This window comes from Lathyrus oleraceus, chromosome 2 (assembly GCF_024323335.1).
Source record: "Lathyrus oleraceus cultivar Zhongwan6 chromosome 2, CAAS_Psat_ZW6_1.0, whole genome shotgun sequence".
Classification (NCBI taxonomy): Eukaryota; Viridiplantae; Streptophyta; class Magnoliopsida; order Fabales; family Fabaceae; genus Lathyrus; species Lathyrus oleraceus.
The window spans coordinates 183,522,688-183,538,893 of record NC_066580.1 but is presented as its reverse complement, the minus strand read 5'-3'; the positions used below and the strand labels follow the sequence as shown (position 1 = coordinate 183,538,893).

The 16,206-nt window shown below is 38.5% G+C and overlaps 1 protein-coding gene across 1 annotated transcript; it reads left to right on the top strand.

Annotated features, from left to right (window-relative positions):
• Positions 1-567: 567 nt before the first annotated feature.
• Positions 568-1,188, top strand: LOC127122534 (uncharacterized). The gene has a single exon (XM_051052853.1). It carries the CDS (start codon positions 568-570, stop codon positions 1,186-1,188), a length of 621 nt encoding a protein of 206 aa, XP_050908810.1.
• The last annotated feature ends 15,018 nt before the right edge of the window (positions 1,189-16,206 follow it).

Genomic DNA, 16,206 nt, shown 5'->3' with positions numbered 1-16,206 from the left:
ATGTATCAAGATTTGAGGAAATTGTTTTTGGTGGCATGGTATGAGGAAAGAGATTGCGGATTTTGTGTATTCGTGTTTGATTAGTCGGAAATCGAAGATTGAGCATCAGAAGTCGTCTGGTTTGTTATAACCATTATCTATTCCTTAATGGAAATGGGATAGTATTTTTATGGATTTTGTTTCTGGTTTACCTAGGACTCAGAGTAATTGTGAATCTATTTGGGTTATTGTGGACAGGTTGACGAAATTTGCTCACTTTATTCCGATTAGAATGGATTATCCGATGGAGAGGCTTGCAAAGTTGTATATTGAGAAAATTGTCAGTTTGCATGGTATTCCGTCTAGCATTGTGTCAGATAGGGATGTGAGGTTTACTTCGAGATTTTGGGAAGGTTTGCAACGTGCTTTGGGTACAAAGTTATATTTGCCTTTGGTCAAACTGAGAGGACAATTCAGTCGCTTGAGGATCTTTTGAGAGCTTGTGTTTTGGAACAGGGAGGTACTTGGGATAGTTATTTGCCTTTGATTGAGTTTACCTACAACAATAGTTTTCATTCGAGTATTGGTATGGCTCCGTTTGAAGATATGTATGGTAGAAGGTGTAGGACGCCTTTGTGTTGGTATGAATCTGGAGAGAGTATTGTGGTTGTACTTGAGATAGTTCAACAAACTACTGATAAGATTAAAATGATTAGAGAAAAGATCAAGGTTTCTCAGAGTCGTCAGAAGAGTTACCATGACAAGAGAAAGAAAGCACTTGAGTTTGAGGTAGCTGATCATGTGTTTTTAAGAGTTACTCTAGTAACAAGTGTTGGTAGAGCATTGAAGTCGCGTAAGTTGACGCCGTATTTTATTGGTCCGTATCAGATTTCCGAGAAAGAAGGTGATGTGGCTTATCGGATTACATTGTCGTCGTCACTTGCTAATCTCCATGATGTGTTTCATGTGTCTCAATTGAGGAGATACATTGCGGATCCTTTGCATGTTGTCCAATTAGATGATGTTGAGGTTAGAGATAATTTGACCGTGGAGACATTACCTATGCAGATAAAAGATAGAGAGGTGAAACAACTCCGTGGTAAAAAGATCGCTTTGGTGAAAGTCGTTTGGGGAGGACCGGCTGGTGGAAATTTGATGTGGGAGCTTAAGAGTCAGATGAGGGATTCATATCCCGAGTTGTTTGCTTGAGGTGATTTTTGAAGACGAAAATATTTCAAGTGAGGGAGAGTTGTAACACCCCGATTTAAGTTCCGTATTTATTTATTAGGTGTTTATTTTAATTAATCATTATTTGGTGTGATAATTAATTAAATATGTTTTCTGGTGATTATTTGAATTATTTGAATCTATGTGTTATTTGAATAATTGAATTTTATGAGTAGAAATAGAAATTGTATAGTAATGGGCCTAATTAATTAGAATGGGTGGATAAGTGGATTAAGCCCATTATGAGTTAAAACAATAGTAAGGGTTTTAGAGATTAGAGTTAGTTTTGTAAAACAAGAGAAGAAGAGAGAATAGAATAGAATAGAAGAGAAGAGAAGAGAAAGAGGAGAAGAGGAAATTAGAAGAAGAAGGACCTAGAGATTTCATCTATACTAAGGTAAGAGTGGGATTTCAAGTGGTTATGGGTAAACATAATATATGTAATGTATGTGGATTAGATATCATGAACTTAGGATTTGGGGATTTTGATTTTTGAGAAACCCTAACATGTGTTTATATTTTAATCCATGAAATTGATGTTTATGTTATGCTATGATGTTTCTATATTGAATTCCATGAATGGGTATGCGTATAGAACATGATTTGGTGTATAATTGCATCTTTGAGTTTCACTTGAAAATGGTTGATTTTGGGTTGGTGAAAATTAGTGGAGCTTATAATCTTGTTTCTATGATCCTAATAGTTACAAATAGTTGATATATATATATATATATAGGTTGTATAACTATTTATTTCATGAAAAATGATGGATTAATATGGTTTTATGATGAAAATTCGTGCTGGACAGCAGCATTTTCGCAAGAGCAAAAAAATTCTGGTTTTGACAACATTTTCACAACATCAAATTTTCTGGTTTTTGACAGTATTTTCGCCACAACAAATTTTCTGGGTTTTGATAGCATTTTGAAAAACTTGTAGATTCAATAACTTTTGAATCATAAGGTGCCGTTTGGACTGTTACGAAGCTAAGAATATTATCTATAACATGATATTCATTTTGATAATAGTAGATTAATATTTTATCAAAACAATGCTAATATGGATGTATGTTGTATGTGTGGTGAATGTGAATGACATGTTTTCTATTGTTTGGTATGTATTGGATGGTTTTAGATGGATTTTGTGAAGAAACATAATACGTGAAATTATGTATGTGATGATGTGAATTGGTGAATTTGATGAATAACATGAATTAGCTTGTTTGCTTTATGTTAATGTGTTATGATGAGATGATGAATGCTATTTGGTGTATTGTTTGGGATTGAAGTCATGCTAGGTGTATGTCGTGCAAATGTTAGATGTGGTATGCTTATGTATGATTAGGGGGTTGTGATCGTCTTAATTGCATGAGTCTTGTTGTTGTTACACACTTACACTAGCATGAATCTATGAAAGAGGCAATGTTGGATAATCTCGCGTAGATTATTTACTTCTCCCAAACCTATCGCCGAAAGGGGTTTGAAAGCTTAAGGTCGAATCGAGCTTTAAAGGTGGTTACCTAGTCCATTTGAGATACGCTCGGCAAGCCGGAAATGATAACAAATGGGATCCACATGCATATCGCATTGAGTCACACATTGAGCCGCCCGTGTCGGTGTGAATTGTTGTTTGTGTGAATATGTGATATGATTGTGCGGAAATGATTTCGCTAGATATGCATTACGTGGATTTTAGGTGATCCATTTGATATGAATTGTTGATGTGTTGTTGATGTGATATGTGTGCATATTTGTGATATATGTGATGAAATGGTGACTTGTATACATTATGGAATTATGTGAATGTTGTATACATATTTGATGATGATTTGTAAATGATGATGGATGATAATATGTACATGAAATCGATATGTTGTGAAATATGACTTTTGTACCTCGTTTAGTATTTATAAATGAATACTTATGGATTGTTGAGCCATGTCGTATGATGATAAACATGTAATTCTTTAATAAGAGGATATGATGCATTTTAGTATGAAGCGTGACGAATTCTAATAATATATGTATGTTTGTTATACATTTCATATTATTATGTTTCTCTATAATGATTTGAATTTTCACCCTTCTGTTGGAATGATGTTCTATCGTGACATCGCTCAGGTACCGGAGATAGTGGTGCTTTGCACAAGGATTATATTCAAAGGCTAGTTCTTGTTGTGTTTTGACTAGGTAGTCCATAGTGCTCTGGTCATGTAACACTTGGGTTTATGAGATTATTTGTATTTGTTTTGATGTTGAGAGATATTGTTGTGCTCTCTTTTATCTTGTTATTTGGATATGTTGGTTTTGATGTTGAGTGGCCTTAGAGCCCAAAACGATATTTTGTGGTAGATGATTTATGGGAAACATCACTATTTACCATTTATGAAGAGAGATGTTATTTCGTTGAGTGAGTTTGCATGTTGGTTATCTGGTTTTGATTTATAATATGTGTTACTTGTATGTGACCATGGCATGTATTATTTCTCGCGGAACTAAATATGATGCCCTCGGGTATGCATGCTTTATTTATTATGATTATGCAATTATGTGCTTTATTTGAGTAGTAGTAGTTTAGGGGGTGTTACGTTAGTTGTATCAGAGTGTTATACCCCAAAATTTACCCTACAGTTTTTCCTAGAAGCATGGGATTATGTTTCACACTTCATTGACATCATACTAGGTCATACTCATTGCATACTGCATTAGTGACTTGGAAATCAGGTTTTGATTGATCGCTCCTTAACAGAAGGAGCCCATACAAAGCAAGATTGAGAATTGGACTTCATTCTCTAAGTATACAAGTATCAAGGGTCTCAGGGGGCTCTAGGTATCATATTATGGTCCTCAATTCATCAGCGAAGGCAATGTTTCTTTAGAAGTAGAGGAGCTCAACCATGTGATGATTGGAGAGGCATCTTGGCATAGGAAGACTCACAATTATCTCAGAAAGATCCATTGGCAAGCAATGTAGTCAGTTCCCGATCAATTTTGCCCTAAAATTAGGGTTTGGTATAAAATCAGTTTATTTCTGATTTTTTGGGTGAAACTCTTTTCCATGGCCCTCCATATGTCCACAAGGGCCTACATACAAAAAATCAGCTTTTCATTTGAGCCAGAAGTGTTTCATTTGATCACTAGAATCAGGAATCAGACAGTTTGGGAAAAGTCAACTGTGGGGCCAGAAAAGTCAACTCCTGATTTTTTTGAGAGTGGAATCTCAAAATTCATGCCCAGGGGAGCCTACATGTGAAATTTGATCAAGGTTGGATCATGGATTCATCACCTAATCAGGAATTGGAAAAGTTACTTAATTTGGAAATGGTTGACTTTCCATTTTGGGCAAGTTTTTATGACTTTTGCACTCACTTTAAGCACATTTTCCATCAAGATAAAAGCTCCATTTGAAAATTTCTCCAATATGAAAGTTGTTCCTTTTGTTCCAAGCTTTCTAGATATATAAAGTTTGCTCCATTTGGATCAAAATTGAGAAATTTATGCTTGGTCAAAGTAGGGCATATTTTTAGGACACTTAGAAAAATTTCTAAGTCTAAAAATCTTAAAAGTTTGTCAAGACTTTCTGGCTAGTTTTCTTGCACTTCAAGACATCAATTGAAAATATTTTTTTCACAACAATTATACCTTGTCATGTCCTCTTTCACCTTCCTTTGGAGTCATCTCATTTGGATGCATGGTTTGAGAGATACACTCACTTAAAGTTGGCACCATGACTTTAAATTTCTAGGCAGATTTTATGCCTAACTTGCCCAACCAATCCTGCAGTGGTGTGGCATGATCTTGAGGTCCATTTTTCATCTTCTTCCACTCATTATTTCCACTCATGCTCAACATGAAACATGCCATACTCCATGATATCTTTCTACTGTTTGCATTATCTCATCAATTGGTGGTTTGCTCATCAAGTTATGTTGCCACAAAGTCACCACTTTGAATTGTTTTTTCTTGCTTGCCAAACCAAACCATCCATGCTGCACAAATGCAAGACCACACAACCCATGTTTGTTTTCCTCATTTGGCCATGCACCATATTTTCTTTCACTTAAAGTTTTTGCCAAAATAAGAAACCATGATCTCACGTGCCCTCTCTCCTATTTCTCATACACCTCACCAAATGCACATCATTGGCTCATGGATAAGCAAATCATTTCAGAACCCATTAAGGAGCATTTGACCCACCATATTTAAAGCAAAAACCCTAAACATGAGAGGAGGCCATTGAATTTTCGATCAAGCAAGGAAAAAGTTCATTGGAGATCAGATTTTATTTCTCAACAAGCTCTTGAGTTGAAGCTTTTGAAGCACCAAGGAAGCATCATCTTCTTCTATTCTCACCACAATCAAGAAGCTGTGGACTAGACTTCCAATAGGTAACTTTCTTGTCCCTTTTCCATAGCCATTTATTAACACATCTATTGCCATTATCATGCTTGCTTCATTACTATTTCCATGTAAATCATATGCTTATGCTTGCTTTTGAAGTCCTCAGTACGGGGCATTATTCATGGTGTTGAGTTTGTGTTGTTAATTTTCTGCTCATGCCCGTGTTCATGTTGACACTTTGTTGTCAACTTTTCTCCATGAATAAGCTACCATTTCACCTAAAACAAGTTACCATGTTAATCCTTGCATTTTGTACTTGAGATCTGGGCTTTGTTTCATGAGTTGTGATGCATTATAGTGCTCGCATTTTGGTGTTGAAGTTGAGAGAAACCCACTGTTTTCCTGCGTTTTCTTGCATGAACATGGCTAGGGTTTGGTTCAATGAAGAAGATGACTGCGTTTCATCTTGAGAGCCATTGGATCCGTTGCTGCCGTTTTAATCCTGGCCATCCGTTCTTTCATTGTCTTTTAGTAACTTAAGTGGAAGTGACCAGTTGACATAAGGTTCACATGATATTTTAAATAAAATGTTCATTTTTTAAGTGTCACGCCTGATTTAATGTTGGGTTGGATTGTGGGCCTGCGCTATTTGCTTCCCACACCCCTCTTTCATGGCCCATTAGCGCATAACTTGTTTCTAATTCAGCCACAAATGCTGATACACCCCCTTTTTCATATCCTTTTTTTAATTCCCATTTTTATTTCTGTTTTGATTTTAATTAATATAAAATATTTTCTTTATTCATAAAAATATTCAAAAATATTTTCAATATTGCTTGATGCCTTATTTAATTTTATTTAATTTTTATTTTCGCATTTATTTAATATTAATATTTTATTTTAATTATTCATTCCAAGTGGTCCATTTTAGCATACATTAAATTCTTGATTTTATTTTTATAACTTAAAATTATTTTCAGCTTCTGATTTTTGGGATGAAGGTTGACCACTGCCCCATGGTCAACCTGACTTTTTCTTGGGTTTTTATTTCACATTTTCAATTTAATTTTGATTTAATTTTAACCTAGTTTTGTTGATTGACTTTTGGTTTGACTTCTGTTTTATTTCAATTACTTCATGTACCAATTTTCATTATTTTTAAAATCTTTTTGGGGTATGATGATGTCCTTACCCCACCTTACTTAGTTTAATTTTTCATAATTTGGTTGATTAATTTGCTATTTATTTGATAATTATTAAGTTTGCTTGAATTTTCAATTGATTTATTTATGATCAATGTTTGATTTAAGGGATTGCTTATGGCAATTGAAGAGATCTTTTGGTCCTCCCTTGTTCATCTCATATGCCATATATTAGAGGCCTTTTATCTTGATTTTATTTGATCCTTACCTCATTTCTTGATTTAATTATTTCAGTGGACCTTTTTGTGCATCTTTTCACCTGTCTGATTCATCTGTTATTTGTTATACTTGTTTCTTTCATCCATGTTTACCATTGCTTGATTGTTTAACATGTTCATACTTCCCATGCCTTGTTTAGTGCTCTGTTATTTCATTTTTTGATTCTTTGATTCGGTTATATACCTGTTTACTTATCTGATTTGATTGATAACTGTTGCCTACTTGTATGATGATTGAGGCATATATTCTTATTGTTTGATTGCCATGAACCATCCCCATTCGTAACAAATGTACCCCTATCCCATAAAGTGTATAATATTTATTCTTTCATTCTTTATTCATTTGTTAATACAAGAATTAAAAAGAACATCCGACAATCATTTCACAACAAGATCAAAAGCTCGATCCAACGTCGAGTAATCATTTTCAAAACTTAACAGAACCAGCATGCATTCATCCATCCTCTTGTAAGTCGATCGCCTCAGGCATCGCCATCTACTTGTAAGTCGATCGCCTCAGGCATCACCATCTACCTTTAAGTCGATTGCCTCAGGCATCGGCATCTACCCTTATCCGTGGCTCATCTCCTTGCTCCATCCGTCGACTCTTGTTCCGTTTAGGTAGCCCCCATTAGGTAGAACCCTTTGTATGATAACATAGGTAGAATTCCCTTATTCTTTGCATGCTAACATTAGGTAGATGTTCCCCTCTGTAAATCCTAACTGTAGCGGGGTATTCGTTACCATTAGAGATATTGACTAAATCCAAGGTAAACCATACAAGTCGAGTCGCCACCGCACTTCTATTTATCCAAAGGAATGGTTAGAAAGCGAACAAAAACCTAAAAGTTTTATCGAATCAAAAACTAGTAAAAAAGTCAGAGATCTGGGTAAGGGGGTTGGTTATGCAATGGGAAGGTTTTAAGCACCCAAAACATCCTAGGTACTCCTAGGGAGCCCTTTTCACATTTGTTGTAAGGTTGGTATTTTTGTGAAAATTTATTTGTGCAAACATGATTGAAGAGATAAGAAGAGAATATACAAGTTTATTTATATTTTTTTTGTTTGGATGGATAAACACATTGCCTACGTACCATCTTAAAAAAGATTAGGATCAAAACCTCGTAGTTCGGGGTAAAAATCTCAAAATGAGTGGGTGAGTTGATTGGTCCAAAAGCCTTAAGGTCTTTTGTTATCCAAGGGAGAAAACTCAACCTAAAACCACAAATCCACCATGTGAGGATAACGGAGAAAGCGGACTCGGCAGGATGACTCATTGTCCATCACTAAAGATACAGGTGAGTATTACATCTACCTCAAGGATAACTCAAACCTAATAGCTAAAGGTTATGAAAAGTTTTGATTAAGAAAGTGGCCCTTGAAACCACAAAAAGGCATTTGAATGGGTTATATTTACCAATTGTCGCATACGCGAAAAACAACCGGCGGGAAAAGACACAGAGCCGCCACCGTGCGTTATTTATCCCATAGGAGGGAAAGGAAACACTCGAAGTAAACCTGGAAAGGAAAGGAATGGTCTCGCGACCAGAGATTGCTAGGATCGGGAGTCGGTTATGCGAAGGAAAGGTATTAGCACCCCTACGCATCCGTCGTACTCGACGGGATCCACGCTCAGAAAGAATAGAATAAGGTTTCTGAATAACTGCTCAAAGAATACACACACACTGGAATAGAACACAAGTGAAGGAAAACGGAGAAAGCGGACTCGGCAGGATGTCGCATCCTGGGCCTACGTAGTTTGTCAGACACAAACATCAGAGCCTACGTAGTTCGGGGGGAACGAGAAACGTGCTCGCTAGTATATCGCATCCTATGCATACGTATCTTCTCTGACCAGAGTAACAATCAGAGCATTCGTAGCTCGGCTAACGCACGCCGAAACAAAACGCTAAAACGAGACGCTGAGACGTCAACAGAAAACACACAAACGGAAACAAACTGCCAATGACTGGTCTTACATCTGACTCCGAACAAACAAACCCAAACGAGGAAACGGAATGCCAATCGCTGGGCTTACATCCGTCTCCAAACAAAGAAACGCAAACAGGAAACCGCATTCCAATCGCTGGACTTACATCAGACTCCTAACAAACAACAAACAAACGGAAACCGAATGCCAATCGCTGGACTTACATTAGACTCCAAACAAACGCACACGAAAAGAAGAAGGGTATCGATTGCAACTAGGGCAAGAGAAAAGGAAGGTCTCGATCGCAACGAGGGCGAGAGACAAGGATTAAAGTTAGTTGTCAATCAAACTCGACAAGACATCGCATCTCGTGCCTACGTATCTCATCTGGACATGAGAATCAGAGTTGCCATAGTTCGGCTAAACCATTTCTATTTATTTTGTGTTTTTTAGGTGAACAACGTCACTACGCAATCTACCGGATGCTCGACCTTTGGAGACTTACTCACCTGTAGTAGAAGGAGTTAACGTGCCCTTAAGGGAAGATAATGTTTGTTTGTGTTTTAGGATGCTCACACAAGAAAGGAAGTCCTAGACGAAGGAACCGTGCTACCTTAATTGACATGCAAACGAGAGACTATGCAAAGTCTAGCAATCCTATGGGGATACAATCACACCACACAAACACATACAACATGAAGTAAACACACCAACAAGGGGGCTCAAACATCAAGGGTGAGGCTTTAGTCAAGGGGTCATATCAACCTCGACAAACAAGCCGGCTGGAAAGGTATCTGAGGGCTCTTAACCACTGACATTGACCGTCAGGGTGAGCAGATGAAAGGTGATGAGGGTAAGACCTCATAACTCTTAACCCGGGCCTGGGTGAGCTTCAAATCAATGAAGGCGTGGGAGTCCAGAATGTGGGACTCTACTCCACTATGACTGACTCTAGATATAATATCTTGGGTGTTTATTCAAAATGCATCAGCACGTAGTGCGAGCAAGATGAAAGACTCAACTGAATAGCAGGGGACTGACTGCTAGTCCCTTCTATCTGCCAATTTCCTCTTCACTTAGGAGGACTTGAAGTACATGGCACAAAAGTAACCAAATACAGTCATTGCCTCTTAAGGAGGACTTCAGCCAAATGTCTGCCAAACAGAAACGACAGGGCTTCCAGACTACATGGAATTAGAGGATGATTACCTAGGTGGTATGCCAACCACAAGCAAAGCAAAGCAACTCAAGCAATGAGTTAAAGCTACTAAAGTACCTGTAAGAAAGTAAAACAAGTCAATATTCACATTCAGACAAATCCAACAGACAATCAACAGTGAGACAACCAATATACACAATGCAAGTCAACAACTCAAGTGAGTTCATCACCAAGGATCCTACAACACAAGAAAGGTTAGTGGACAAAGAATTTTGCATCTCAATTCATGAGATCAACATAAACCATTGGGACTAGGAGCTTGAACCTGAAATGCAAAACTCAAATGATGAGTACAAACCACTAGCACCAAGGCTAGGGTCAAAGGCAAAGTAAAAAGTCAAAACAGCAACCAATATCCAACATGAAGCTCATTTATTCAAGTAAGAACATGTCCTAAAAAGGACCAAACCTAAATCAAATGGCAAAGTCATCTCATGAGCAGGATATGGCAAAAGCAATTACAAAGCACACAATTGGACATCAAGAATCAAAATTCCATATTAAAACAGAAATGAGTCAAACAATCATGAAAATTTTTATGTGCACATAACATGTTAAACATAATCATCATGCCAAAAATTGGAATCAGAGGTGCTCAATTGACCTAGAAATGAAAATGAACAAGTATGACATCAAATTGTGTGACATACATTGTCACACCATGCATTCATGTGTCTAAAACAGAAATGACAAATGCTAAAAATACCAAACCAAGCCTCAAATATCATGCAACATGTTGGGAATCAGCATACCAAATTTCAAATCAATTGGCCAATGTATGAGCATTTCACAATAGAATGAATGAAGCATGTCACATTTGCATACATGTTCAAATAACAATTCACCATCCAAAATCCAGAAATGATAAAATTAGGAAAATCACATCATAAAATACTAGACACTTCAATGAACATGTAGAAAAAAATTTGGAATTATTTGGATTTGTTTTCAATTTATTATGATTTTTTGAAGTTGGATGCAATAAAATGGAATTAAATGTGAAGCATGGAAATAATGTTATTGAATGGAAATTGGAGGAATGCTACAGGCAAGAATCGAACCACGTATGCATCAAAACGACCGTGTTTTGGATAAAGGAATTAATGTGAAGATATTTTTGTATTCGCTGGGAATCGAAGGAGGTGTGGCATGCTATACAAAACGACGCCGTTTCAGCATGCGAGTCCTAGGGTTTTCAGACGGCGGCGACACTGTTCACGCACGGTGGTTTCCACCGTCTTCTTCATGAAGACGGTGGTTGCTACAGTAACCTCAATGAATTTTTTTCCAGAACTAGGCAAAATATATATGGCTGGACTCATCTTGAAACCAGGAACACAAATCTACCATTATTTTCAGCTAAAACACCATGGATCAAGAGAATCGAACAAGAACATTTTCATGCATCAAACTTTAAACTAACATATCTCATGCAATTCTTGTCCGTTTTTAATGAATTTCATATCAGTGTAATCAGCAATCTAAGATCTACAACATTATGGTAATAAAATGAAGAATTAGGACGGTCGAATTTCTGACCTCTTGAAGAACAATCAATGGCAGCAGTGGATTCAAAGGCCTAGCAATGTCCAAATCTCCTCTATCAACCTGGATATGAAGCTTAAGACACGATTTGATGCTTCAATTGGCTTGGATCTTGCTGAAACTCAAAACTCCATGTTCATGTTAATGTATGGATTTGCTTGATTCTTCACCAATTTCTTCAATTCAATGCTTGAATCCTACCAAATGATGATCAAGGAACAAGAATATGCAATAAAATTCCTATGCTATGTGGAGAATTTTTGAATTATGATTGAGAGAAAAATTGGAGGGAAAAGTGTGATCTAGATCTAGAATGTGTTAGAATGAAAATTCTGTTATGATTAAGCCTTTATACCACATGCTAATTACTTTGCTAATGATGCTTAGGCTTGGCTAATGAAATTTTAATGAAAAATGAGGTGTTATGCACAATTGGAAAATTCACCCTATGCATGGCAAATATGAACGTGAACAGTAGCATGCATGGTCCAATTACACTTAAAATGAGCTTATGAACATGTTGGAATGGTTAAAAAAACTTGTAGCATGCACCAAATTCAAATTGATGATTTTCCCTCCAAAAAACACATGCATGGCAAAATGATCATGTGAACAAATTTCATACAATGCAATGAATGATTTGGAAAATATAGGTCATGACATGCAATTTGCAAAAAGAGTGGCCTAAATTGGAGTTTTGGTTCAAAAGTTATGGCGCATTGAAGTTTCATGCACACTTTGCAATTATTTGATCATAACTCCTTAACCATTCATCAGATGCTCTTGATCTAGGACTTTTTGGAAATGGGAGAGAAAGATATTCAACTTTCATTTCGGACAAAATTTCATTTAAAGGTTCTTTGATGTTGGAAAGTCAAGTTGAATGTAGTCCAAAAACTTGCCATTTTTGGAAACTTGAAATTACAGGTCACTTTCCATTTTGGGAAATTTTTGATCTGGCTTCAAATCCTTCAAGATAAGTGTTTGACATGATGAATAAGCCTCTCTTAGACATGAATGAAGTGTCTCTAACCATTCTCCACCTCCTAGCCCTTAGTTGACTTTCAGTTGACTTTTATGGGCCCTAGATGACTTGACAATGTACTGATGACTTTTGAGCCTCCAACACTTGGTACAATAGCTTCAAAATGAACCTTGATTCATATAAGCTCTCTAGAATAACCATAGGGCCTTTATCTCAAGAAAAAACCTTGCTCCTTTGCACTGAGGAATTCTCCTGATGCCAGTCTTGACTGATAAGATGCAATGTTCTATACAATGTTAAGGTATTGTTAATGTAATGTTAATGACCTAAAAATGAAATGAATGCATGAATGTGGGGTGCAAATTTGAGGTGCTACAGATGCCCCTATTCAATCAACTGGGAACCTGAACGGACGAGGGCAACGGCTATAAGACCTTCAAGGTAAACAGGGATTGAATACCAAAAGAACCTGGAATTTGCACTCTGCGGGGGATGATCCAAGAAAAGAATGTTCACCAACGGCTGCTTCTACTGGGGATTTGATATTAACAACTGGGCCAGACAAGACGTTTACCGACGACTCTACTGGGGATTTGGATACTTATCGGAAAAAGGAACCACGACCAAACATCGACAGATGAATGGGAATGAGAAGCCACGACCAGACGCCAACGGACGAATGGGAAAGAGAAACCACGACCAGACATCAACGGATGAATGGGAAAGAAACCACGACCAGACATCAACAGATGAATGGGAAGAGAAACCACGACCAGACATCAACGGATGAATGGGAAAGAAACCACGACCAGACATCAACGGATGAATGGGAAAGAAACCACGACCAGACATCAACAGATGAATGGGAAGAGAAACCACGACAAGACATCGACGGATGAATGGGAATAAAAACCACGACCAAACATCAACAAACGAATGGGAAAAGAAACCACGACCAGACGCCAACGGACGAATGGGAAGAGAAACCACGTCCAGACGCCAACGGACGAATGGGAAAGAGAAACCACGACCAAACGCCAACGGACGAATGGGAAGAGAAACCACGACCAGACGCCAACGAACGAATAGGAAGAGAAACCACGACCAGACGCCAACGGACGAATGGGAAGAGACTCGATGTGACGGACATTGAAAGATGATGTATACTGACACCAAAAGAAAGGAGACCCACACGGGGATCAACATGACACCTACTGGCATCGTAAGGATGACATCTACATATGCCAAAACAAGGCAGACGCTCGCTGGGGACTACGCTGGGGAGTCAAGCTTTCCTTCCACGGACGGGTGAGGAAATAAACCTCTCTGGGGATCATCAATTTTGTATGCTGTCAAGAGCAACCGCTGCAAACGTGCACTACGGATGTTGAAAAAAGGTCCACCTCTGTTAGGGATATGGTCCAATCCGGTTTAACACATGTATGCATATGTTTGAGTTTTCTATGGCGTAATGCTCCATATTGGATAGAAATGCTACGCATTCTGAGGATGCAAATGCAAATGATGATTACTATATGCAAGATGCAAAGGGAGGAACTCCCGCTGGGAAAGCGAACGATCACTTGCTGAGCACACGACTCTGATTCGACCTTCCAACTCTGTGGGGAGACAGAACAATCCTGCCGAGGATACTCACTGATCTGACATTCTCGAAACGGCAGAGAAACCAACTCAACTGGGGAGACACTTGTTGGGAAAACACCAACCTCTCGATCACACTGGGGAATAGCACTGCTGCTGGGGAAAGGATAATCCTCACTAGGGACGACCTCCACTGAACCCGATCCGCTTGAGGATTTCGCTGGGGAAATAACATCAATGCACACCTCTGCTGGGGAAACAGTAACGTACAGACGTGTTAGGGACATAAAATTCTCAACCCCGCTGGGGATTACAACACTTTAGGCCCGACTGCTGAGGAACAAACTACCCACAGACACCTCCGCTGGGGAAATAACAATCTTCAGACTCTCTGGGGAACCAACAGTCCTCAGACTTGCTGGGGAAAGGCATTCTCGACCCTGCTGGGGAGACAAGCCCTGTCTTGCTTTGGACAACCCAACTTCTCACACTACTGGACAGTGCTGAAACACCTTTGAACAAACTGTGACTTATTTGCTTCAGCCAGCAATCAAAGATAGTAACCTGCAAAACAGCAAGACATACATGCCCCAGGGGATTGTATGGACAAAATACACCCAAGTGTACTCAACATTCAAAATGATTTTCAAATGTTTTATCTTTCTGCACGTTTTTGTCTAGCCTTCATGTTTTTTATATGCAATGTTTATCAAAAATTCGGACGTTTTTGCAAACAAAACAGTAAAATAAAAACAAGAGAGCAATTTAACTGAATAACGACTTTTATTGATTGAAAATGGGCCTATAAAGGCAAATACATCAGGAAGCAATTCCTAGGAAGAGGTAATTGCGCCAAAACAAGGAAATAAACTATTCTATTGGCAATGTGAACACGGCATCCACTATTTTCCAATTTTGTTATGACTCGTATATCCTCAATTTCCCCCAAATTCCTTGCTTTCTGAGAAGAATGATTGGACCGGTCATATCCTTCGAGATGGTAGACGTTGAAGCGCGATGGAGTACAGATAACTCAGACTGTAGTCTTCGCTTTAATCTCTCTTTTGCCTGGATCACCTTTTCAGGTTTTCAATCCACCGGGATACCCATTTTTGCCTAAGCCGCCTTTTCAGGTTTTCGACTTACCGGGTGTACATATTTTTCATTCTTTATCCCTAACTTTTGCCCGAACCTTTTTTTCTTTTTTTCTTGGTCCGCCGGGATCCCCTTTTTTGCCTGGACTCTTTTATTCTTTTCGTCCAGCGGGTCAATTTATGCAAAGTATTTTTTGACTACATCTGAGTTCACAGGGGACAGAAAATCCTCACCATCCATAGTTGTCAGCATCAACGCTCCACCGGAGAAAACCTTCTTGACAACATATGGACCTTCGTAATTCGGAGTCCACTTGCCCCTGTTATATGTACCTGGAGGAAGGATCCTCTTCAAAACCAAATCACCTGTCTGGTAGCTTCGAGGACGCACTTTCTGATCAAAGGCCCTCTTCATCCTTCTCTGATACAGTTGCCCATGGCACACGGCTGCCAACCGCTTTTCTTCGATAAGGCTCAACTCATTGAACCTTGTCTGAATCCACTCAGCTTCGTCTAACTTGACGTCCAGCAGGACTCTCAGAGAAGGAATCTCCACTTCAACAGGTAGGACTGCCTCCATACCATACACAAGAGAGTAAGGGGTTGCCCCGGTCGACGTACGTACTGAGGTAAGGTACCCATGCAAAGCGAAAGGCAACATCTCATACCAATCCTTGTACGTCACGCCATCTTCTGCACAATCTTCTTAATGTTCTTGTTTGCCGCCTCTACAACACCATTCATCTTTGGTCTGTAAGGAGAAGAATTGTGGTGTTCGATCTTGAAATCTCTGCAAAGCTCTTTCATCATCTTGTTATTGAGATTCGACCCATTGTCAGTAATGATTCTCTCAGGAACCCCATAA

Bases quoted from the DNA above. Each gene is read 5' to 3' on its own strand.
- LOC127122534 (XM_051052853.1), top strand. From the start codon at position 568: ATGGCTCCGTTTGAAGATATGTATGGTAGAAGGTGTAGGACGCCTTTG.